Source organism: Zootoca vivipara, chromosome 1 (genome assembly GCF_965207765.1).
Source record: "Zootoca vivipara chromosome 1, rZooViv2.hap1.1, whole genome shotgun sequence".
Taxonomy (NCBI): Eukaryota; Metazoa; Chordata; class Lepidosauria; order Squamata; family Lacertidae; genus Zootoca; species Zootoca vivipara.
The window spans coordinates 37,911,672-37,934,505 of NC_142582.1; the positions used below are offsets into that span (position 1 = coordinate 37,911,672).

The window sequence follows — 22,834 nt, forward strand, 5'->3', positions numbered from 1 at the left end:
TTGAATTTTAGCTCCCAGTTCCTGGCAGACAGACAAAGGGAACATCCGCATGGTGGTCTGACAGCCTGCGGTAAGAATGATCAAGGCAACAACTGGACTTTGAAATAGGTCAGTTCCCCTCCCCCCCCCTCTGTGCGCTCTTCTGAGCAGCAGATGCCACAGTGCCCTGATCCAGCAAAACGAAGCCCGGAGCAAACCCTTGCAGCAAGCTTCATGTTTCTGTTAAAAGTTAAGGCAGCTTTGAAATGGAGATGATCAAAAGTGTTGAGTTACATAGTCCTCTAGTGGCCACACTAATTCCACTGTGCTTGAGCAGTATGTGTGTTGATATTGATTTGATGGGGCGGGGGGAAGCAAGCTATATGAAGGCTAGACACTGAAGCAAAGTTTGTCACCGGTAAAGACACAGTAAAAAGAAGAAGAGTTTGGATTTGATATCCTGCTTTATCACTACCCTAAGGAGTCTCAAAGCGGCTAACAAGCTCCTTTCCCTTCCTCCCCCACAACAAACAGTCTGTGAGGTGAGTGAGGCTGAGAGACTTCAGAGAGAAGTGTGACTAGCCCAAGGTCACCCAACAGCTGTATGTAGAGGAGTGGGGAAGTGAACCCGGTTCACCAGATTACGAGTCCACTGCTCTTAACGGTAACAAAATAAAGGGCACGATGCAAGGTTTCTCATAATTAAACAATATGCAAGAGTCTCATTTTATATAAATGACTTGGAGTATGGAAGACAAATTGAGAAGATATGGGGGGAAATCTAGGAGAGGGAAACAACAGTGACCTTAATGTAGGTGTCTGTTATAGACATCCAAACCAGACTGAAGACTTGGATGGTGTCTTCCTAGAACAATTTCAAAACATTCAAAAAGGAGAACTGTAGTTGTAGTCATGGGAGACTTCAACGTCCTCCATATCTGTTGGAACTCAAACTCTGCCAAGAATTTAAGCTCCAACACAATTCTCCATTACCTCACTGATAATTTGATTTCCCAGAAGGCAGAAGCTGAGATTCCTGCATTTCAGGGGTTGGACTAGATGACCCCTGAGGGTGCCTTCCAACTCTACCATTCTATAATTCTCTGACAAATTTCCTTTTTTGTTAAATGATCATTAAAACACGGGAAGCAAAAAAAAGTGTACAGTATTCACATTTTGGGTTTCAGCTTAGAGATTCCTAAATGATTTTAATTGCTTTGCCTCCTTGGATAATTGCCTGTTAATTAATGGTAGATATTTAATTTTCTCCCCACGACCGTAATTTAACTGCTTATTTTCTTGAATCCTCTGTGACCTCCTCCTTACCAACAAAAGTCCTAAAATAACTGGTGATTGGTAACAGGCAAACCGATCCTATACACCAGTTATATATCGGACAGAGATGCACCATCACTGTGCTAGTGGAGCAGGCTATATATATATACCATATCCGTCTGACTGGGAGGCAATGGGAACAGTACAGAACCAACAAACACAGGGATATATAGCAGTTGGAGGGGGAGGAGGAGGGGGTTGATGACTGGTTACTATTTCTTCAGCAGGCTCCCTGTCTCCAGTGTTTTAGAGCCATCCAGTCAGCACAAAAGGAAAGCATTTTAGCCACTGTATGCTCCAAAGGCAAGCGTTTAGGAACACTGAAAACATAAGGCGAGTCCATTTCAAGAGAATGGTGTGCAAGTTCTGGTACATCCATCAAACTCCCTGCCTGCTCCTCCTCCCCCCCCCCTCTCTCTTTTTTTTTAAAATGTATGTTTTCTCAACTCCAGCTAGTTGCTTTTTCTTTGGAAAAACTATACCATGTGTCTGATGATAGAAGAAAACATTAACTCTCTGTGTGAAACAATTTATTTTAAAAAGGAAGGATACAGTATGAAAATACAAAAATTACAGTGGCGGGCTTGCCATATTCTTTTGGGGCTGATGTACATAAACATACTCATGCTGATGGTATGCCAATGTTGAATAATTCTCAAATCTTAAAGGTACTGAAGTCCTCAGGGCCTCTAACTGTTGATTGTAAGGAGCTCCTATTATCCAAAATTCATATTACGATGCAATGTAACAAAGAGAGAAATGGCCCACAGGACAGAATATTTGCTGGACTAAATACTTAGGGATCATGTAATGTGTACACAATTAGGCTACTGAGCTTTCTTAAATATATACAATACATTAAATATTAGTCCCCGGTACCTGTTTTATGCTATGTGAACATAATTTAAAGTCTGCTGTCTCTCCATGATACTGTATACTCAAATTATCACCCTCTATGTTGCAACACTTTCCTGTGCCTCAGAGGCAGTGTGTATCCATGAAAACTAATGTCAATCTCCTGCTATGATAAACAAGATATATACTGTTTTAATCACAAAAGATCCACTAATACATTTGCTTCCAGTTCTTAATGTTTATAAGCTTCCCCCGTTTGTGCCCCTCTCTTCTCCAGTATTGAACAAGTTCTCTTCATAACAGAGAACTGATTCTGCTTGCTCAATACCTAACCAAACACAAACTAAAATGGTGCCTACTATTTTGACTGGTATTAGGAATTTACTACAATCATACTCAAATCATTTCCAAACATAACCCTTCCATCCTTCTTGGTGCTGCATTCTGGCTGCCGCAAAGCTTGTAGAAGACTCTGCTTCAGATCCTGGGGTGCTGAATTCATAAAGTCTTTAGTTCCCGTCAGAAAGTCCAGTGTTTGACCTCCAGTGGTATCTCCTTCAATAAAGCATTCAGTTATATCCCAATAAGAAGGGAAATTGTATACTTGGTATGTAACTCCCATTCCTTCCAAGACAACTTTGATGTCATCAGCTGTGATGTAGTGGCCGCTGTCGGTTGGGGGAAGACAGTGTCTGTAATTTTTCCATATGGAGGCCCACCCACTGTTACCTATGGGAAGGGAATTGTGAGTTTCACTGAGCCATTGTGCAGAATTAAGGCGACATAAACCAAAGCTAATATTGTGGGCACACTTACTACATAGAAATCACAATCACGCACCCTGTATGAGTATATTGTAGTTAATATATAGTAATTTTCCTTGATAAGTTGTAGAATCTCTTGATCAAGAGCCTCCAACACCATACCTACTATCTAAAAAAAATAAATTGGCAAGCCCCCATTTCATGCATTGGACCTGAGTCTAATCTTACATGGGTGGGCAAAGCCTGAAAGAGAGAGTAGGCAAAGCTGAAATGAACAAAACTAAGAGAGACAGCAATGGAAGATGGGTTAGGAAGCCCTCTTCAAGCAAACAGTTCAGATATCTCACAACAGCAATCTGCTCCTTCCCTGGCAGCCTGCTGAACAGGAAGGGAAAGGGAGCAGATACAGAAGAGGATGGCGAAAAAGAAGTCTGACTCTGTATAGGGCACTTGCCTAGGTTCCTATGAACATGCTTAGAAACCCCCTTCCAGCCATCTTGCTCAATGTGGAAAGGTCAAGGGTGAGCAGGGATGGGCACATTGAAGGCAGACAGGCAGGCTGGCACACACCCACACAGCACTGTTCACATTGGCAGTCCCTGGCTGGTGCCTGAACTGGGCCCCCATTAATTCCAGGAGAATCTTATTCTCAATACTTCAACAACAACAACAACAACAACAAACCACTCACCTGATAAGATTATAATCAGAAGCTTAGCATAACAATCTAGGCAGCTGTGAAAAAACCGGATAGTGCTTGCAATATCCTCCACACGGTACAGCATCTAGAAGTTATAATGCCAGAAACATTTTATTGTTAATATATCATTATAAACTTTATAGAGGGCTTCTGCATATGAAAACTAATAAATGCACCATTGCTTTTATTCTCTGTTAAAAAACACACACATTAATTCTAATTTTACAGATTGGGACAATACGAAGTTGTATCTGTATGGGGAGTCCCATGGGAAGACAAGTGCTCCCCTTCTTTCCTTAACTCTTGCTTTTTTGTCAGAATTTACTGACACAAAAAATGGTTTTAGTCTGCGTCCCAGATATGTATTTCTGCTCACACAAAGCTAAGCAAATCCTATGTAAAGGCTATAAAAAGTATAATTTGGCAGGAATTATCAGCATCACATCCATTTCCTATCCATTCTGATGAACCAGTGAAATATACCAAGACACCTAAGTGTTGTTGATTATATTGAAGATAGAATGTGAGCTAACACAAAAACGGAGAATGTCATATGATTGGTACTTAATTTACCTGGATCAGGTGTATGAAGTCATATTTCTTTTGAATTTTCTGCTCTTTTGCCTGCTTTTCATATTCCATGGAGGTCAACTGGTGCCAGCTGAATGAAACATTCTTTAGGTCAGTTGAATTTCTTACAGCCTCTGTTTATGAAATAATCGATAAGGTGAACTTCATGTGGATCAAAACATAAGCCCAGTTATCCTGATAGAGAAAGAATGCAATGCTGTACCTTTATACGCCAAAATGTGTTGAGGGTTGGGCTCTATGACTTCATTTTCGATAAAGATTCCTGGATGCACAGCTTGAATTATCCTAATCATTTTCAAGTCTTGCTCACCTATAAGATAAGTTCAAAGCAAATTCATTCATTAAAATCCGTTGGTCCTTAAGGTTGAAATCCTGTGCATATTTATCTAGAATTTATTTCCATTGAACTCAGTGTGGCTGATCTCAAAGTAAACATGCTGAGGACCATGCTGTATTTCAGGTATACCTCAGCTTCAGGTGTTTTAAACAAGTGCTACTAGCCATTTCCCCAGCATTGGCACAGGAAGCTGCCTGATTGTGACTCGGTTTGTTTGCCCATTTACCCCAGTATTGTTGACATTGATGGGCCAGTGGCCCTTCAACGATCTTTCCTAGCCCTACCTAGAGATGCCAGGGATCAATTGTGGGCCCTTCTGCTTGGAAAAGAGGGGCTTTAACTATTGAGCTACACCCATTCCGAGTCTACGCAAAAAAAAAAAAAATCCTACAAAAAATTCCCCTCACACATTATACAGAAACAGTACCAGACACTGAAGCCTTATGACACTTGGAACTGTACTCTGTACCAGGTGGAATAATGGACACTGAAAGAAAATAATCCAACTTCATTGCACTTATATAAATCCAGATTCAGGAAAATGTGCACAGGGAACGAGCCACATATTATTTATAATTTTGACCAATGGACGCCTTAGCCTGAAAGCAAAATAGGCTATGTGTCTATATTAAAAGAAAGGAAAAATCAACAAAAAACAACAACATTGGCAGCTGCCACCCTGAGTGTCCCACTCAAAGCAGATGTATAACTGAATTATTATTTTTTAGATTTTTGTTCCTTACCTGTGCCACTTCCCACACCTAGCACCTTGATGGTAGATTTTCCATTTCCAAGGCTAAAAGGATAGGCATTTATTATACAGCATTAAAATACAGGAGTTTTGATATTTATTTAGGGTTGTTATATTTCAAAAAGTAAAAACCGGGACACCCCAAAAGTTTACAAAAACACAAACCCGTGATTTTTCTATTGACTTGCCTATAATCCAGGACAAAGTGCCACCTTTCAGAAATTCCCCCGGCATGTCAATTCCACCTTTGAAAACCCAGTTTCAACTGGGAAAATCTGGGTGCATGCAGGGGCGTAGCAAGGGGGCGATAGGGGGGCACCCTGGGCTCCACTCTGCGGGGAGCAGCGCCCCCTCACCACCTCCACCGATGACAGCTGCCACTTCTGAGGTGCGACCGCCATGGCCCCGATGTTGCTGGCTGCCATCCACACCACTCTGTTGTGTGGCATGTGAAGCAGCCAATGGAGCCTTGCCTCGCCCCTCCCAGGTAAGGCGAGGCTCCGTTGGCTGCTTCACATGCCACTCAACAGAGTGTGGGTGGCGCCACGCGAAGCTTGCTGGGGCTGGGGAGGGCCTCTTCAAGAGCACAGCTGCCTTGCCTTTTAACGCAGCTGGCTGCTCACTCACTTGCTCGGCACGTGTTTTCCTCATTCCTGGGCGAGGGGCGGGCCAGGGAGGGGCATCAGGGGCGGCTGCTGGTGCCGCTCCCTGACCCACCCCTTGCCCAGGAACAAGGAAAGTGTGCGCCGAGCCAGTGAGCGAGCAAGCTGCAGAGCGAGGCTTTTAAAACCTCACTCTGCGGCTTGCCAGCGGCGCCACTCTAGCGCTGGGATCCTCTGCTCACGGGGGAGCCCGGGCAGCAGCATCCCCATATGGGGCTGAGGTTTGCCGCTGGCTGCGCTGTGTAGCACACATGTGTGAAGCCGCTGCGTACGGTGCATGCACCATGCACTTCCTGCGCATGCGTCGTGCACGCCGATGACAAGCATGCGTGCGATGCCCCGCCCCCGAGTGCATGCCCACGGTGCTGCCCCAGGTGGCGGAAAGCCTTCGTCCGCCCCTGGACATATGGCAGCCCTACATTTATTTTGCTAAACCTTATGCTACTGTCACTAATGCACAGCCAAAACTTTCTCACAGCAAGATGCAGTTAGAGCAACATATATCACAATATATGCTTCCCCCCGCTTCCATAGATATTTCTAGAAGATTTGTGTTCCAGTCATTTTTGTCCAATAAGTTTATGTGTTCACACCAATGACCATAATGAACTCAGGCTAGCATTTCTGTGTCATATAACAGTACAGTTCTTCTTGAGCCCTAGAGTCACTAGATCAAACTGCCCTGAATTAAGCAACATCAGTGATGCTCTGTGAAGCTGTAACAGTTTAAATTAAGATTGATTGCCTTAAATTAAGAGTGTTCCATCCAAATAATGTAACTTGGGGAAGCCAAATGGGCAAATAATGCACACAACAAAGGAGTTCCCATCTAGAGTTCCCATATGGAGTTTCACCAAGAGTTGGATCACAGTCCTTTGCACTTAAGTAAGAGTAAACCCTACTGAACTCAGGATTGGTTGCAAGGCATCCCATGAGATTTGTTTGCATGTTGGCTGATAATAGAATGGACATAAATGAAAACTAAATAAATATTCCTTGAGACCTTTAGAGAAGGATGAGCATTAGAGTGCAAGAAGCTACATGCGGACCATTTCCCAAAATCCATATTTTTAAGCATTCTGAATGGTTTTTCTTACCTGGCTATTATACCTGGCAGTTCCTCCTTATTGAACTGGCCCATGCATTGGTGCTCAGTTGAATGGTCTAAGAATGACTTAAAGGCTTTTGCGTATTCATCCACTGTAAGGCTTCTCATGGGCTGGGTCACACAAAGCTCTTTGGAATGTAAAGCCAAATTGGTGTTTGTTAAGAGCTGGAAATAAATGCCTCTCTACCTCATAGAAAACTTCAGAGGTTCATTGATAGCAATAGTAAATATAATCATTGCACCAAAGGTTAGTTTTATGACAGATTCCACTGAAAGCAATAAAATAAGACTAGGCTGCACGCACAAACACAGGTATAGTGTATAGTGGCTATACATTTAACATACATGACTCACCCTCAAAGAATGTGAGAGGTATGACACACGGGGGGGGGGGATTAAGGCCACTAAAGGACACTAAATTAAATATATATAATCTTTCGATATGCCTTTTATGAAGCTTGCCGACTATAATCCTGATCCAGAGCACACTCAGAGCTCTTGGACAACTGTCCCATTCACTTCACTGGAGCCAGCAGATTGGGATACACAAAGGAACACTCATATAAGCATCTTGCTTCCATTGAAATGAATGGAGAAATCCTTACAAATACGGGAGTGTCAATAAAATGCTAAATCCATCTTTGGCAGACTGCTCACACTTGTGATTTTCCATGCCTTACCACCTGCCCCTGTTAGACCAAGACTTGGATGTCTTTAAAGATGTACATCTGACAGTAAATGTATACTCAGCTGACATTTCATAGAACATGTAGCTTTATTTAGCCCATGGTGCCTAGCAACTGACAAATTCTGAATGCTTTACTTGGGAGTTATACTGGTTGGGTGGGTATAGCAGTGCTCCAAGTTCCCCCTACCAAACACAATTCTAGTTGGGGCCAATGGCCAACACAGTGGCATTCTTACACTAGCATAAATTTTAGCAGGAAATTTGCTGTCAAAAGAAAGGGCAGAGATGGGGGCACAGTATGTAAGCAGCAGGGACTTGGCTAACACAGCCTTACCTAAAGTTATGCAGCAAAATAGCTGCTGTAACTAAATACGTAACTGTTGATGAACTCGAGATTGCTGCCAAACATATAATCCACCCAGCCTCCCGGGCACGTAGATAGCCAGGATTCTGTCTCTGTAGCTAATCATGACACAGCAGCAGGACTGTACAATTGTGACTCCTCTGAAGACATCCATGATTGGACAGGAATACTATAGGGGATTAGGTGACCCTTGAGGTATCCTGGACCCAGATTGTTATGGGTTTGGTAAATTAATCCAAGAGCCTTTAACCTGGCTAGGTAGCACATTGCCAGCCACTGCAACTTTTGAGCACCAAAGTTATGTACCGGCAATAATCTGTCTCCATCAATAGTCAAGTCATAGTGTTTTGCACCAGATGGAGCCCCCAGACCAGGCACTGGTGGCCTTCCAGACGTTGCTGCACTACAACCCCCATGATCCTGAACTATTGGCCTTACCATCTGGAATTGAGGAGAGTTATAGCTGGAGACAACAGCATCTGGAGGGTCACAAGTACCCATTCCTCTTCAATACCATAGTTAGGGATCAAACTTCTTGTGTAGGAAGCTTGTGCTGTTCCACTGAACGCCCTTTTTTGCTACTGGTCTAGTCTAGATTACTGTCATGTTATGGTTTAGATCCCATCATTAACCTCTTTTCTGTTTGATCTTCTGGTTAGATGCTTAGAAGTCCTGTCCTCTGAAGTCAGAGGACCAGAACCCAGATCTCTGCCTTTTCTATCTAAAATAATTGTTGCTAGCAGAATCCACAAAGATGTTCTGTGGATACACACCTATATTCAGTAGGATGCAAACCACACGCACACACACACCTTCCTAATGAAATACCGGTACCAACTCTTGTAGTATCCACTCTTCTTTGTCTCTGTGGCTGCTCCAGTGCCCTCTTTCAAAATAACATGGTCTCCTCACACAGACACAACTATGTCCAGCTCCAGTCACATTACCAGTAAATAATCCATGGTATGACAGTAGGACACATACCCTTCTCCAGGTAGCAGATGGGCATGGAGCTGCTGTTGTTTATGGATTCTGCATGCAGGATTTCTAAACCCAGTTAACAATCATTTTATCATATTTGTCTTATTACTGCATGTTGAGAACACCTCCCATTCTTGCCTTTTTCACTGCTTTTGACTCTGCAACTGGGGCAAGGTAAGATTCCAACTGATGCTGGTGTGAACTCAGATGTAGAAGCAGTGGTCTTAATTGGACTCTAGGTTTTCCCTACCTTGCCATAGCACCATTTTGCCAAGTAGCCACAATAATATATATCTGTCTTGCAACTTGCTAAGCTTCAAAATTACCTGGATTGTTTGCAGATGTCATCAATATCTCTTTCTCAAAATTGGCATCTTGTGTTTTCCTGCAGCAAAGAAAATATGGTATTTCTTTAGCAATTTGAGCAATCACTCACATGTTCCTATGTCAGCTGGGCAGTAATTTCACAGTTACTTTCCCAACGCTGAGAAATAGGCTTTGGTGCTCCCTGGCATACCTTTTTCCGTACTCTTCATCATCATCTATGGCTCTAACCACAGGCAGCTTGGCACCATTCATGGAGCAAAATCCATTGGAAAACACGCCATTTTGGAAGCAGCCATCTGCACTTTTGCTTTGCTTCGTTTTGGAGACTCTGCATTGGTGATGATAAAAAATATTGCTTATGGCTAACTGCACCAAAATGACGCAGCCCCTTCCTGGCCTAACATGGCCAGACATACATGCCAACCCCCTGGAAGTAAGTGATAGTCAATCAGGTTCAAGGCGTCATTACTACAGCACAGCATTGTGTGAGTGCACATTTGTGATGTGTGTCTGTTCCATTCTAGGCCCACAACCTTGAAAAGCCACACCTCTTTGGTGAAATTTGTATACCGCCTGTGTGTTTGCAGCACACAGGCTTGGTAACAGTCATTGAGACATGAAAAATGTACACAGAGAACTTGCAGAAGCATTTGGAATTTATTTCAGCAAAAAAAAGTTTTTAGGTTGAATAAAAATGCAGAACCGTCTTATGCCAGGTTCATTTTTTATTGTTTAAGAGCGAAGCTTGGAAATTATTGACTTAGCCTTAGTAGTCTGCAGACAGAGCAGCATTATGCTGAGTTAGACCATCATATTAATTAGTTCGCTTTTCCTGTGATGCAGTCTATGAAAACACCCACTGAACTCTCCTGTTTAATTGCTAAGCAGCACTAAAGGTAGTTGTATCTGGGTGAAGTCAGACCTTTCCTACATCTTATTTGTTTGTTTGTTTTGTCTAGCACCCTTCATCCGTAGATCACAGGGTGGCTCCAGCGTTCTTGCTGGAGATGGACAACAAAGTTCTTGTCTAGGTCCCTGATTGATGTGACCTCTAAGGCTTGGCTTCTACCCCACATACTATATCTACTCAAACTCACAGCGCCACCCCCACATCAGTTTGGACTTCATTTGCTTCTCTTGCAGAGGGACACGGAAGTCTTTAGGACACTGAATCCCTCCCCCATGATGACACAAAATCCTACACAGTCTTGGGCTAGTTTTTGCTTCTTCTCACTATCATTTATTAAATTTGTATACCGCCTTTCATCTATACATCCCAGGGTGGTTCACAACACAAAAACACAAGATTAAAAAAACCACTTCATGAGCTGCTCTCCACATTTTAAAACCATAAGGACTAGTAACTAAATTAAATATTTTCAACATTGGGTTTTTATGTGTGGGTGGGGCATATTCAGTGTTGCGTCCCAAACAAAACTGTAGAATACACAAGGTCTTGAATGAGTGCATCCATTATAGAAGTGTGTTATGTAAAAGACAGGTCCTGTAATACATAAAGCATAGAATGATAAGAGTTTTTTTGGGGGGGGGAGTTTAAAGGTCATCTAATTCAAACATGAGCATAAATATTTAAGTCCCTCTGCTCTGATTGAATGGTGCTGGAAAAATCACTGTCTCTAAATCTCAGCCTGCAATAATGGTCCTGATAACTTCTCAACATTACAGTAAACTGTAAGAATGGGTGTAAATATATATTATACTGTAAAAATGGATGTAGGTATATATAAAATAAAATCCTCCTGAATAGAGATGTCTATCTTCTCATACAATCAGAGTGGCTCTTCACATCATTCTTACCTTTTCACCTTGGCTTTTGGCTCCATGTTTTCTATAGGCCTTCTCCAGTGTCTCTCTTCTTTAAGGACCTGTTATTGCTCTCTTTTGGCTTATATACTCCAGATAGACTCCAGTTTGTTGAAGTACAGAAGGCAGGCACAGCTGGTCTTCAGTCTCTACTGGTACTTTCCTATACCCCCCTCATCCATTTCAAAGTGATATGCATTTTGGCTCAGCAGTGCTAAAGGTTAGAGACAAATTTGACTCTTAGTTGATATTTCCATCTGTTACTGTCACTGTATGTCAGTCTCCTGGCCCACTGAGGAGCTTTCTATGACCTGTAGTATCTCAGAATGTCCTTCCTCACACCTGTTATTACCCCCCTCAGTCGCTTGAATTAGTATGCTCTAAGAAGATACCTTATCCTGAAGACCATAGATAACATATGAAGTCATAATGTTACCCCTTTAGGGAGTGCACCAGAAACTTGGCATACAGAGTGTATGGGAAAAGGTTGATATTTAAATAGGTCAAGAAGCATGCCCCTTCTCAGTTCTGTTCAGCAGCTAGTATTGTATAGCTATGAAACATACAAAGAACAATTTGCTATACTAAATTTTACATTATGCTGAACATTTATTGGCCTTGTTCACACATAGCATTAACCCATAGTTTATTAAACTCTGATTTATTGAACCATGGCTTAGCATTAAGTCTAAAACCTGCTCAATCTATGGTTTGTTTATTGCCAACAAACCATGATCTAAGTCATTGTTGACTGTTAGCTTATGAGCCTTGGTTTGTTTTAACAATGGCTTGGTGTTGCATGTGAATTCAGTGCCCTTCCTTAAATACGGTTTGCTTGACCACAACATACTACCCCAAACATTCACCAAGTTACAAAGGTATGAGACAAGAAGTAGCAAGTATTATTGACCAAATAAAAAGGTAAAGGGACCCCTGACCATTAGGTCCAGTCGTGACCGACTCTGGGGTTGCGCGCTCATCTCGCATTATTGGCCGAGGGAGCCGGCGTATAGCTTCCAGGTCATGTGGCCAGCATGACAAAGCTGCTTCTGGAGAACCAGAGCAAAGCTTAGCATAAGCGAAGAGGCAGTTTCTTTCTGGACAAGTGGACTTTAGAATCTCACCTCTCCTACCCTGTATAAAGGTTCTGCTCATTTGTCCTTGCTCTCTACAGTATGAACACATGTAACAAAACACAGAAACATTTTCAAAGAAAAGCAACTTTGGGGGCTGGGAACCCGGAACACAGAAACAATGATGGGATGGGTGCTTTTTTCTGCCTGCAGCTTCTACACTCCAAATCCCTTCCCCGTGATGCATTTCCCATTTAAGGAATAAAAACACATGAGACAAACCTCATGCTAGCAATTTCTCCCCAAGCAGGTAAAACTGTTTTATTCGCTGACATAAGCGTTAGGCAGCAGTTGGATGGCTGCAAGTACTGGTATCATGAGGGCTGTAGGAAATTTCTCTCTACAGTGGAACCTTGGTTTATGAACACCTCGGTTTATGAATTTTTGGTTTACGAACACCGCGGACCCATCTGGAACAGATTAATTCACTTTCATTACTTTCAGTGGGAAAGTTCGCTTCAGTTTATGAACGCTTCAGTTTATGAACAGACCTCCGGAACCAATTGTGTTCATAAACCGAGGTACCACTGTATCCACTTTCTTTACACAATCCATAAGTTTACAATCTCCATCTTGTAACCTTTCTTGGTAGGGAAGTTGTTCCAATCATCTGATCATTTTTATTATCCTTTCGTTTTCTAGCTTGACAATGGTCTTTTTGAGTTGTGCTAACTGGAACTGTACCCAATATCTAGGGCGTAGCAAGGGGCTGTGTTGGGCGTAGCAAGGGTCCGCCCTGGGTACCACCCTGGAGGGGGATGACACTCGGCGCGCCTTACGGACTGCCACTCTCGCGCGGCGACCTTACGGGCTGCTGCTCGGACATGGTGGCTGAATAGGCTGCTGCATGAGCGGCAGTCCGTACGGGGTGCCGCTTGCTCCGCAGCCTATACGGCCACCGTGCATGAGCAGCAGCCCATAAAGCCGCTACGTGCCAGTGGCAGCCCGTATGGACTGCGCATGTGCAGCACCTCGTATGGAGTGAGCACACGCGGGATGCCATGAATGCACAGTCCGTACGGGGTGCTGCACAGGCACCACACCGGGTACCGTCTGAGCTTACTACGCCAGTGCCCAGTATTCCAAGTGTGGCTTCACAGCAGACTTATAAAGATATTGCAATATAGGCCAATTTAGTTTTGAACATTTCCCTACCATTTCTTAACACTCAATTTGCTTTTCCCCAGAACTGCTACATTCTGGGTCATGTTTTCACCATGCCTCCAAATCTCTTCCCTGGCCAGTCACTCGTGACACTCCTGGAAAAAGCCCAGGAGTGAAACTTTGGGAGACTGAAGGTTGTTGTTTCTGTCATAAATGCCACTCTTGTATAAAAATTTCCTGTGAAGTAGCCACAAAAGTCACTTCACAATGTAAGAAATAAATGTTTAAAGGCGCCCTTTCTGCCTGAATTGTCTTAAGTCAGTGAAAGTATTTACAGTCTTGCTTGTTATCAGTCATTCTTGTTGACATTTTCCTCTTTATATTTATATTTCCTTAGCAGGAATGATAAAGGCATTTCCCTCTTTATGTTGCTTAAGAACAAGGTCTATTGTTCCCTCTGCTGGCCAAATGTATACCAGCCACATGTATACCAACCATCAATAAAACTTTATATAATTTTAGTTCAAGGCAGATGACTGCTTGGTATTATCAAGCTACAAAACTAGGCAGATTGTGAACACCATGAAAGCTTCTTTCCACTAAACATGCATAGGATTGTGCTGCAAGGGTGCGTAGCTAGGAAAGTAAGTGAAAATTAGTGCTGCACTGAATTTTCAAAAGCTTTGGTTTTCAGTGTGAAAGTTTCTGTTTCATGAAGTATGAAAATGTTTGTGAAAACTGCTGCTTTATACTCTTTTATAGCTTTTTCATGCCTATTTGCGGCCATTGTTACCTAGATTTTGGACAGTTTTAAATGATTTGGAAAAGCTTCTTAACTGAGTCACTGTAGCAAATCAATCAGTGTACATGCTAACATCACTGCTGCCAAATGATCTGAAAGAGCTTCTTCCTTGCAAGATTCTAGCCCAATCATGGGATCATAGATAATTTAGGGAACGTTAGCATCACTGTTGCCATTGAACTAATCAGATTGGGCTACATGACAACATAGTTAAGGGCAAACTATGCCTTCTCCATTATCTTCAGTGGGAATCAGAAAGAAGAAGAAGAAGTACTGTTCAGGAAACTTTGTGGATGCTACCAGTGTTGCCACTCTGCTGCAGTTTCAGTATTCCATAGCAAGAGTTATGCTCCATTGCAGTTCTAATAAAGAGCAGTTATGCATTCCAAGTTGGGGCAGAACATGGATGGGGGAGCCCGCTCAGATGGGCTTCAAAATACACGTCTCATTGGAAAAAGGGAGCTGCAGGTAGGTAGCACCTGAATTCAGTTGTCCCCCAGATGCAAATGTCACCTATTCTTGCTGTGTTCCTTCCAAATGTGTGTGTGTTTCCAAATGCAACTCCAAATGCACCTATCCATAACTTTCCTGTCTTTATTGAGGAGTTACAGAACTACTCACACCCTGCTCTGTCTATCCAGTGATATCTCATCTGCAACATTAAGAAAGGAGGTAGTCTTTCCTTTGGTGGAAGTGAGGATTTAAAACATGTAAATTCTATGAGTGCCTCCAACTGTCTTATCATCAATCAATCTCTTTATTATGGTCAATGGTCAGAATTCAGGGTATTATCAGCTGATCTTTTCCATGAATCTTGGAGGGCCAAATTACCCGGTTTTGTTTCAGATACTAAACCTGGTGTGTTAGGAAGCCTTCACCACTCCCTTGTTTTATTGCTGGATTTTCCATCTGTATAGTTAGATCTTTTACTTAAATCAGATGGAGATGTCTTTGGCTTGGCACTCCTGGGGCAGCAGAGGGCAGCAGGGTCTCTCAGCAGGTTTTCTGAATGGGAAGGGGATAGGGGAGGAAACAGGCTGTCGTCCTTTTATGAAGACAGTTGCTCAGGAACTGACCTGGGAAGAATGTTTCAGTTGGGAGAATTTGGCCGAGGGCAATTAAGGACCAGCAACTGGTAAAATATATCCTGCGCTTTCATGAGCACAAGTGTACCAGTGACCCTGTGGGCTAAGGACAACCATTAGAAGTATAATGATAGGCTGGAGAATTTCAGATGGCAGATTAAATTTGCTCAACTTGGCTGGGCCACCTAAACAAAACCAGCAGCCACGGTACCCTCAGATTAGGTTTTCGGCTGCAGTGCTATATTACACTTACTTACTTACTTACTTACTTGGAAGTAAGCCCAATAGAGTGCAGCAGGAATAGCCTTAAGCCCAATGCATAAAGTCCAAACCGCACCGCAATTGAATATCATGCTTACGGTTTAAAATAAAACTCAGGAATTTGGTGGAAGCATTTCTAAGCAAAATAATTTAGATGTCAGGTAGAAGGTGTCCAGGATTTCAGACCGGTGTGTTTTTGCATAAACATGGCATGAACTAGTAAGTACGAGTCCTGCGTTTAACATTGCCAGTATGTCAGTGTCAACAATAAGGAGCTTGATGCAGCAGTGGTCTGACTCTCTATGGTTCCTGGGTTCAATAGAAGGTTAATGGAAAGGTGGCAGAAAGGCTGGCTGAGCCCTACTTCTCCCAGAGGTGGTAAATCTATGCCCGAGCTATATGACTTCAGACTGCAGGAAGAGGCTCATATGTCCGAGTATTACAAATACAAAAACCTCCATGTTGACAATGGGTGGAAGATCCTGACCTAGCCTTTCCCTTACATGCTCATTTTCATCGTGTAAGCCTCTATTTCCATTCTGAAGCCATATAGCCCAGAGACAGAGTTACCACCTCAGGAAGAATGCAGCTACTGGAAGTCTATAAAGCTGTACTGACTGCTGCCCTGATACAAATGTGGGGAATGTTTGACCCACAAGATGTTGCTGAACTACAACTCCCATCACCTCCAGCAAGTGTAGCCAATGAATTGTAGGCATGACAGGATTTGTAGTGCAGCAACATCTAGTGAAGGGGCAGAGCTTTCTCCACACCTGCCTTACTGAGACCTTACAAAATGTATTAGATTCACCTAGCGCAAAATAACTTTAAGAAAAGAGTGGTGGACTGAACTATTTGGCCCAGCCTTTTCAGCATTTCATGAAGCTAGGGCAAAACTGCCCCTTAAGATCACTTGGGGGAAGGGAGTTATTTGGGGTGGAATTCTTATCTTTTAAATAGAAACAGCTAAGGTTTCCTTTAGCTTGTTTACCTTCACAAAAACTTTTCTGCCCTTTCTAGATATTTCCTGAACAGAATGACCCATAGGAAAGAACAGAGCAAAGCCAGGGAAAGACTCAGAACCCTGTTATACCCTGAATATCAAAGTAATGGGATACCCACAGAAGATTTTAGAATTTTGCCACAAACACCCTGAAAAAAAGTTGCCTAACGTATACTTTCTCTGGGGACAAATGATCCCTTAAAGGAGGATGCAGCTATTGGTCCACAAACCCCTTCCCTAAATGGTCGCAATGGGACTAAATGGTGGAAAAGCAAGTCTCAAAGGGGTAGGTTTGCAATATTTATTTATATTTCTAGGTGGCTTACCTCCTTTATTTTAAGGTCTCTCGTTCCACTCTCCATTGGACTAAGTCTTGCAGTTCACTGAGTTTAGTCAGCTGAAAAGCAGGTTGCAAACAGTGAGATGGCGGCAGCAGCAATTGTGCATGAGGAGGTGCCAATTCCTTTCCTCTGGTTTTAAGGAAGCAGAAGCAAGATCCCCAATGCAAGTTCCTGGTATAACTATTCCTGCGCAAGTGGTATGCCCAAGCAAGTCTGTTTGGCCTCCCGTGGGAGGTGAACTGTCTGTTTAATGAGCTCAGTTATTGGACCACTTGCTGCATTCTCTGCCTGCCTACAAAGGGAGCAATGATGCATGAGTCATATTCGTGACAGTTTTATCCTGTTTGTAACAACAGCTGACTGTATATTGGGCTCTAGCACAAAGCTGCTTCTACAAAAGTTGCTGGATTTATGTCATCAATCCCATTGTGATGAATTTGCTACTTACTTTGCACACAAAGAAACTTGTATTCGGTGTCGTTGGGGAAATGCAAGTTTAAGCACAGGGGCAGGATCCCAGATACACGTGGATGAGATGGAGGGAAACCAGCCAAGCTCCGGAGAAAGTCCATTAATTGCTGGATAGGGTCTTACCAGTTGTGTAAGAAATGCAAGATGGCCTCACATCCTTGGTCAACTGTTTAAAATCTAATCTAGACACCCCATCCAAGCAGAAATTGTTGTTTCTTAGGGTCCAAATTACCAAGTAGCTCTGGGGTTGGGAGCGTGTGTCTTTGCCTATCTGCCAATAGAGAAAAGTGAGAGGAAATGGAGCCCATGTGGTCAGGTGGTTTCCAAACTCTTCTAGGTTTGCACTAGCAGCATCATGTAACGGGCCTGCAACATTGACCAATAGGAGGAGGAGGCACAAAACAGCCCATTTAGTGCATAGGTTGCCATCACGCATGTTCCCCCAGAGGCATTCCTTGACGCCACTTCTTTTCCTGGAAAGCTCAGCTGACCAGCTATTCAGCTTTGCTGAAGGTGAACTGGGGACCAGCAGAAACATGATCCATCTTGGCCATTTGAATCAGCCTTCATTAGCATAAAGAACTGAAACATATTTTATTGTATTTTTCCCCCTGATTAGCTCTTCACAAGCCCTACTGATTATAAGACTCTAATCAATTCATATAAGCAGAGAATAAGCCTTCTTTTCCCCAACCCTGATGGGTTTAGGTTTTAAGGGGTGGAGACAGACCCAAGTCTCTCTTTATTTCCTTCTTTCTTTCCAATGTTTGAATAAAAAAATACATGGTACAACTGGAGCTGCTCCAGAGCCTGAGGACCATGTGGATGAAGCAATACTGGACATTTTGAAAGGACTTAAAAACAAAGGGCACTTGGGATCTGTATGCTGTTGGGTTCTGCATGATACCGAAGACTGTAGCCAGGCAGGGGGATAGACTGCCTTAAGGAGTTTGAATTTTGCTTTCTTTTAATTCAAAGGTATCTGCCGTAGTTTTCTCATAACAAACTGTTTTAATCAGCTTCACTAAATCACGTGTAGATTTACACCTTTTCTCTCCACCTATGCCTAGTATTCAGCATGCTACAGTGAAGTGGGTATTTTGGTTTTATTGAGAAACTGAACACCCCCAAGAACAGAATTAATTACGAAGGAGCAATTATTAACAGCCTGTTTTGGCAGCTGGTAATTATCATTCTATTTTTTAGGACCCACCTTATTTTGTAATTTTAAGGTCATTTTAAACTGTTTTTGATATTGTATAGTATTGTGTTTCAATATTATCATTGCGTCCACTCTGGGACCTCAGGGTGAAGGGCTGGTAGTAAGTTGTAATAATCATAATATGAGGGGTTTTTTTTGGAAATAAACCAGGGAATTAACTGAGATTGCAAGTCTCATAGGATTGTGAAAACCCCTGCTTGACTACAGGTCTTTCACACCTACTTTTATTTTTAAGTATATTTACATATTTTGTTCAAATACTTTACAGCTTTGAGTACCTTCAGGGTTTCTCGTGGTTTCCCAAGGGTCCTTCAATCTGGGATACTGCTGTTGCAGCATCTCTTGACAGCAAAATAAGTATAGAAATGTCACAGAATACCAGTTCTGGTCTGACCATCAAGCTGGTTCAGCCACTAGAGTTTTGTGGAACTTGGGAAGTGGGGTTAGTCAAGATGCACTTGGTAAATTGGTAAAGATACAAGAGACTTCACTGTAAAAGGTGAAGGTAAAGGGACCCCTGACCAGTTGCGGATGACTCTGGGGTTGTGGTGCTCATCTTGTTTTACTGACCGAGGGAGCCGGCGTACAGCTTCCAGGTCATGTGGCCAGCATGACTAAGCTGCTTCTGGCAAACCAGAGCAGCACACGGAAATGCTGTTTACCTTCCTGCCGGAATGGTACCTATTTATCTACTTGCACTTTGACGTGCTTTCGAACTGCTAGGTGGGCAGGAGCAGGGACCGAGCAACGGGAGCTCACCCCGTCGCAGGGATTCGAACCGCCGACCTTCTGATCGGCAAGCCCTAGGCTCTGTGGTTTAGACCACAGCGCTACCTGCTACAAGAAACTTCACTGTACTATCACTGAAATTGTTACTGAGTGGGGAAAGTGGCCATCTTTTCTTCAGTAGCATAGTGGCAAATTCTAAGATTATACAATAATCTTAAATCTATCCAATAATAATAATAATAATAATAATAATTTGGGCTGTACTGCAACCATCACTGCAGATCTCTCTGTGTTGTCTTTCAGCTAGATCTACTCTTTTCAGTGTACATACATGGGCAAATGATTTGGCATGATCCAATATCATCTTTCAGAGTGACTTAAGTTGTGTTTTCCATGAAGTTCCATTGTATAGAACAGAACGGGTATATCTTTCTTTTCAAACTGAAGCACCTTATGTTTTTAGTTGTCCCAAATGCTTAGCTTTGGAGCATACAGTAGCTAAAAAGCTCTCCTTTCGTGCTGGTTTGAAGGACCTTGCTGCAGAAATAGTAATAGGTCTTTGACACCCCCAGTAACCCCAGACCACCACCCCATGGCCTTTCTGCACTGATCTTATTACCCAAGCATTTCTGACTTAGTGCATAGCATGGATCTGATTAGCCTCATCATTTATGCAGCTCTACTGGGAATTATTTTATACCATGTTCCTGTGATTAGACAGGTTAAGCATAAACTAACCAATACTCATCTTTTTAGTTAATACAGATCTGGTTTCCTTATTAAGGGCCAAACTAGATGTGACATTAAATATATATTTGTGTTTGATATGCAGGTTGCTGCTCCGGGAAGTGAGAGGGTGATAATTATGGGGATTGTAACAGGTGATCCTCTGTTGTGATGCTGACAAACGTGACTTCTTTGAAGGTCAGATATACACTGGAAGCAAATGCCCCCAATGGCACCCTTAAGCCACTTCTAAAAATAGCATTTGCAATGCTGCCAATCATGTGCTAGAGTAAGATTTGAGGAAAGGGAGGCTTCCTGGGCTACAGGAAAGGTATATCTAATGCACATTAGAATCATAGAGTTGGAAGAGACCACAAGGGCCATCCAGTCCAACCCCCTGCCAAGCAGGAAACACCATCAAAGCATTCCTGACAGATGGCTGTCAAGCCTCTGCTTAAAGACCTCCAAAGAAGGAGACTCCACCACACTCCTTGGCAGCAAATTCCACTGCCGAACAGCTCTTACTGTCAGGAAGTTCTTCCTAATGTTTAGGTGGAATTTTCTTTCTTGTAGTTTGAATCCGTTGCTCCGTGTCCGCTTCTCTGGAGCAGCAGAAAACAACCTTTCTCCCTCCTCTATATGACATCCTTTTATATATTTGAACATGGCTATCATATCACCCCTTAACCTTCTCTTCTCCAGGCTAAACATACCCAGCTCCCTAAGCCGTTCCTCATAAGGCATCGTTTCCAGGCCTTTGACCATTTTGGTTGCCCTCTTCTGGACACGTTCCAGCTTATCAGTATCCTTCTTAAACTGTGGTGCCCAGAACTGGACACAGTACTCCAGGTGAGGTCTGACCAGAGCAGAATACAGTGGTACTATTACTTCCCTTGATCTAGATGCTATACTCCTATTGATGCAGCCCAGAATTGCATTGGCTTTTTAGCTGCTGCATCACACTGCTGACTCATGTCAAGTTTGTGGTCTACCAAGACTCCTAGATCCTTTCCCATTAAAGAAGAAAAAGGGTTAAGAAAAGAATAACCATAATACAGGGAATAAATAATTTTAACCATACAAAAATTAGATGGCAGCTCTACAATGTAGCATCTACAGTTTCAGGTTTAACTGTGCACTGTGGTTTCTTGGATAGCTGCACCCTCGTCTGGCTTCCTCCTGAATTGCTCCCTCTCTCACAATAAGAACATAAGAAAACCTTGCTGGATCAGGCCCACGGCTCGTCTGGCATCCTGCTCTCACAGTGGCAACCCAGATGCCTGTGGGAAACCCACAGCTTTTTTATCATTCAAGCATTTGTCCAACCTTCTTCTAAAGCCGTCCATGTCAGTGTGGTCACTACTGCTTCCTCCTCCACTACTGACTGAGCAAGTTCCAAAGTTTAACTATGCAGTGTGTGAAGAAGTACTTCCTTTTTTTTTAATCTGCCCTGAATCTTCCAGCATTCGGCTTCATTGGATGGCCACAAGTTTTAGCATTATGAAAGAGGTAGAAAAACTTTTCGCTATCCAACTTTCTCCATTCAGTGCATGATTTTATAAACTTCTGTCATGCCACCTCTTGCGCACCTCTTTTCTAAGTAACGAATCCCAAACAACTGCAACATTTCCTCACTGGATCTGTATATATTTCCTCATACAATCTATCCGATTTGCCTGTCCCATCTTAGCATCAAATCCAATGTCCCTCAAGAGCATGCAATGAGGGAGTCTCAATGACTGCTTCTCTTTCCCCACAGATTCACCAAAGTGTGAGCATCTTCTCTTTGGACTGACTTTGGGTGGCTAGGCTGACTTGGCTTCATTTTAATTTCATATAGGCACTTAAAATATTGCATTTTAAAGTATCGTTACGGGTTTGAAGACCCTAGTTAGGTGTCTTGGGGATGAGATTTGGAAACCTAGATAAATATCAAGGACTATGTGGCTGAGGCCTAACTCACCCTTTTTGGCCTGGCCTTCCCCTGTGGAGCATCGTTCTCCCAAGATCAGAAACAAGCAATAATACAAGGTTGGGATGAAGACCACATATAGCTGAGGAAATTGTGGTCTCTGGCACCACAGGATCATGGCAGAAGGAGGCAAATTGTACAGCTGCAGCCAATGGGGCTTTAAAATGAGTCCTGGGTGGAGCTGTGAGGGCAGGGAGAACAGATCAACAGCTCAATGGCATAGCAGTGGCTCTGCATGCAGAAGGTGCCAGGTTCAGTCCCAGATAAGGCTGTGTGAAATCCTAGAGAGTTGCTGCCACTCAATGAAGACAATGCCAATGGCCTGACTTGATGAAATACAACTTCCTGTGTTCCTCAAATGGGAATAGGCTGCCAAGCAACAGGGAGATAACTAGAATAAGGCCCCTCGTTCCTGGAAGTTTGGCAGCTAGGGTTCAGACTGGGAAGCCAGCCAGGAAGCCCTTGGTCAGAAGGCAAGGCTCCGCTGAGTGAGCTAACCAGTACTTAAGTGGGGAGGTAGTAGCAACATGGATGGGTTAGCATGGGGAAGCTGAGGCCTTGAAGAGAGGGACCATCATAGCTGCCAAGTTATCCCTTTTTTAAAGGGATTTTCCCTTATGCTGAATAGGCTTCCTCGCGAGAAAAGGGAAAACTTGGCAGCTATGGGGACCATAAAGCCATTGCTACAAATTTGCCTTGGGGAAACTATTTTCCAGAGA

The 22,834-nt window shown here is 43.0% G+C and overlaps 1 protein-coding gene and 1 long non-coding RNA gene across 5 annotated transcripts in view; one reads left to right on the forward strand and one right to left on the reverse strand.

Moving 5' to 3' along the window:
- The window catches only part of LOC148687528 (uncharacterized), a 101,050-nt gene that overhangs the window by 37,079 nt on the left and 41,137 nt on the right, over positions 1-22,834 (forward strand). The window lies entirely within an intron of this gene.
- Positions 1,828-17,791, reverse strand: LOC118092526 (carnosine N-methyltransferase 2). Of its 4 annotated transcripts, none has more exons than XM_088661868.1 (10): positions 17,444-17,791; positions 11,261-11,480; positions 9,633-9,770; positions 9,442-9,500; positions 7,072-7,210; positions 5,305-5,357; positions 4,427-4,534; positions 4,207-4,337; positions 3,625-3,718; positions 1,828-2,724 (listed from the first exon to the last, which is right to left on the reverse strand). In XM_088661868.1, exons 2-10 carry the CDS (start codon positions 11,284-11,286, stop codon positions 2,543-2,545), a joined length of 930 nt encoding a protein of 309 aa, XP_088517994.1. In that variant the 5' UTR covers positions 11,287-11,480; positions 17,444-17,791; the 3' UTR covers positions 1,828-2,542. The 4 variants fall into 4 exon arrangements, with proteins under 4 accessions (XP_088517994.1, XP_088517979.1, XP_034986536.1 ...); XM_088661853.1 differs by having other exon boundaries at positions 1,828-2,898; XM_035130645.3 differs by having other exon boundaries at positions 1,828-2,898; positions 16,981-17,755.

Bases quoted from the DNA above. Each gene is read 5' to 3' on its own strand.
- LOC118092526 (XM_088661853.1), bottom strand. From the start codon at position 11,286: ATGGAGCCAAAAGCCAAGGTGAAAAG. The intron at 9,771-11,260 runs GTAAGAATGATG...TCACCAATGCAG, and splicing joins CCAAAAGCCAAGGTGAAAAG to AGTCTCCAAAACGAAGCAAA. The intron at 2,899-3,624 runs GTGAGTGGTTTG...CCCTTCCCATAG, and splicing joins TCTGATTATAATCTTATCAG to GTAACAGTGGGTGGGCCTCC.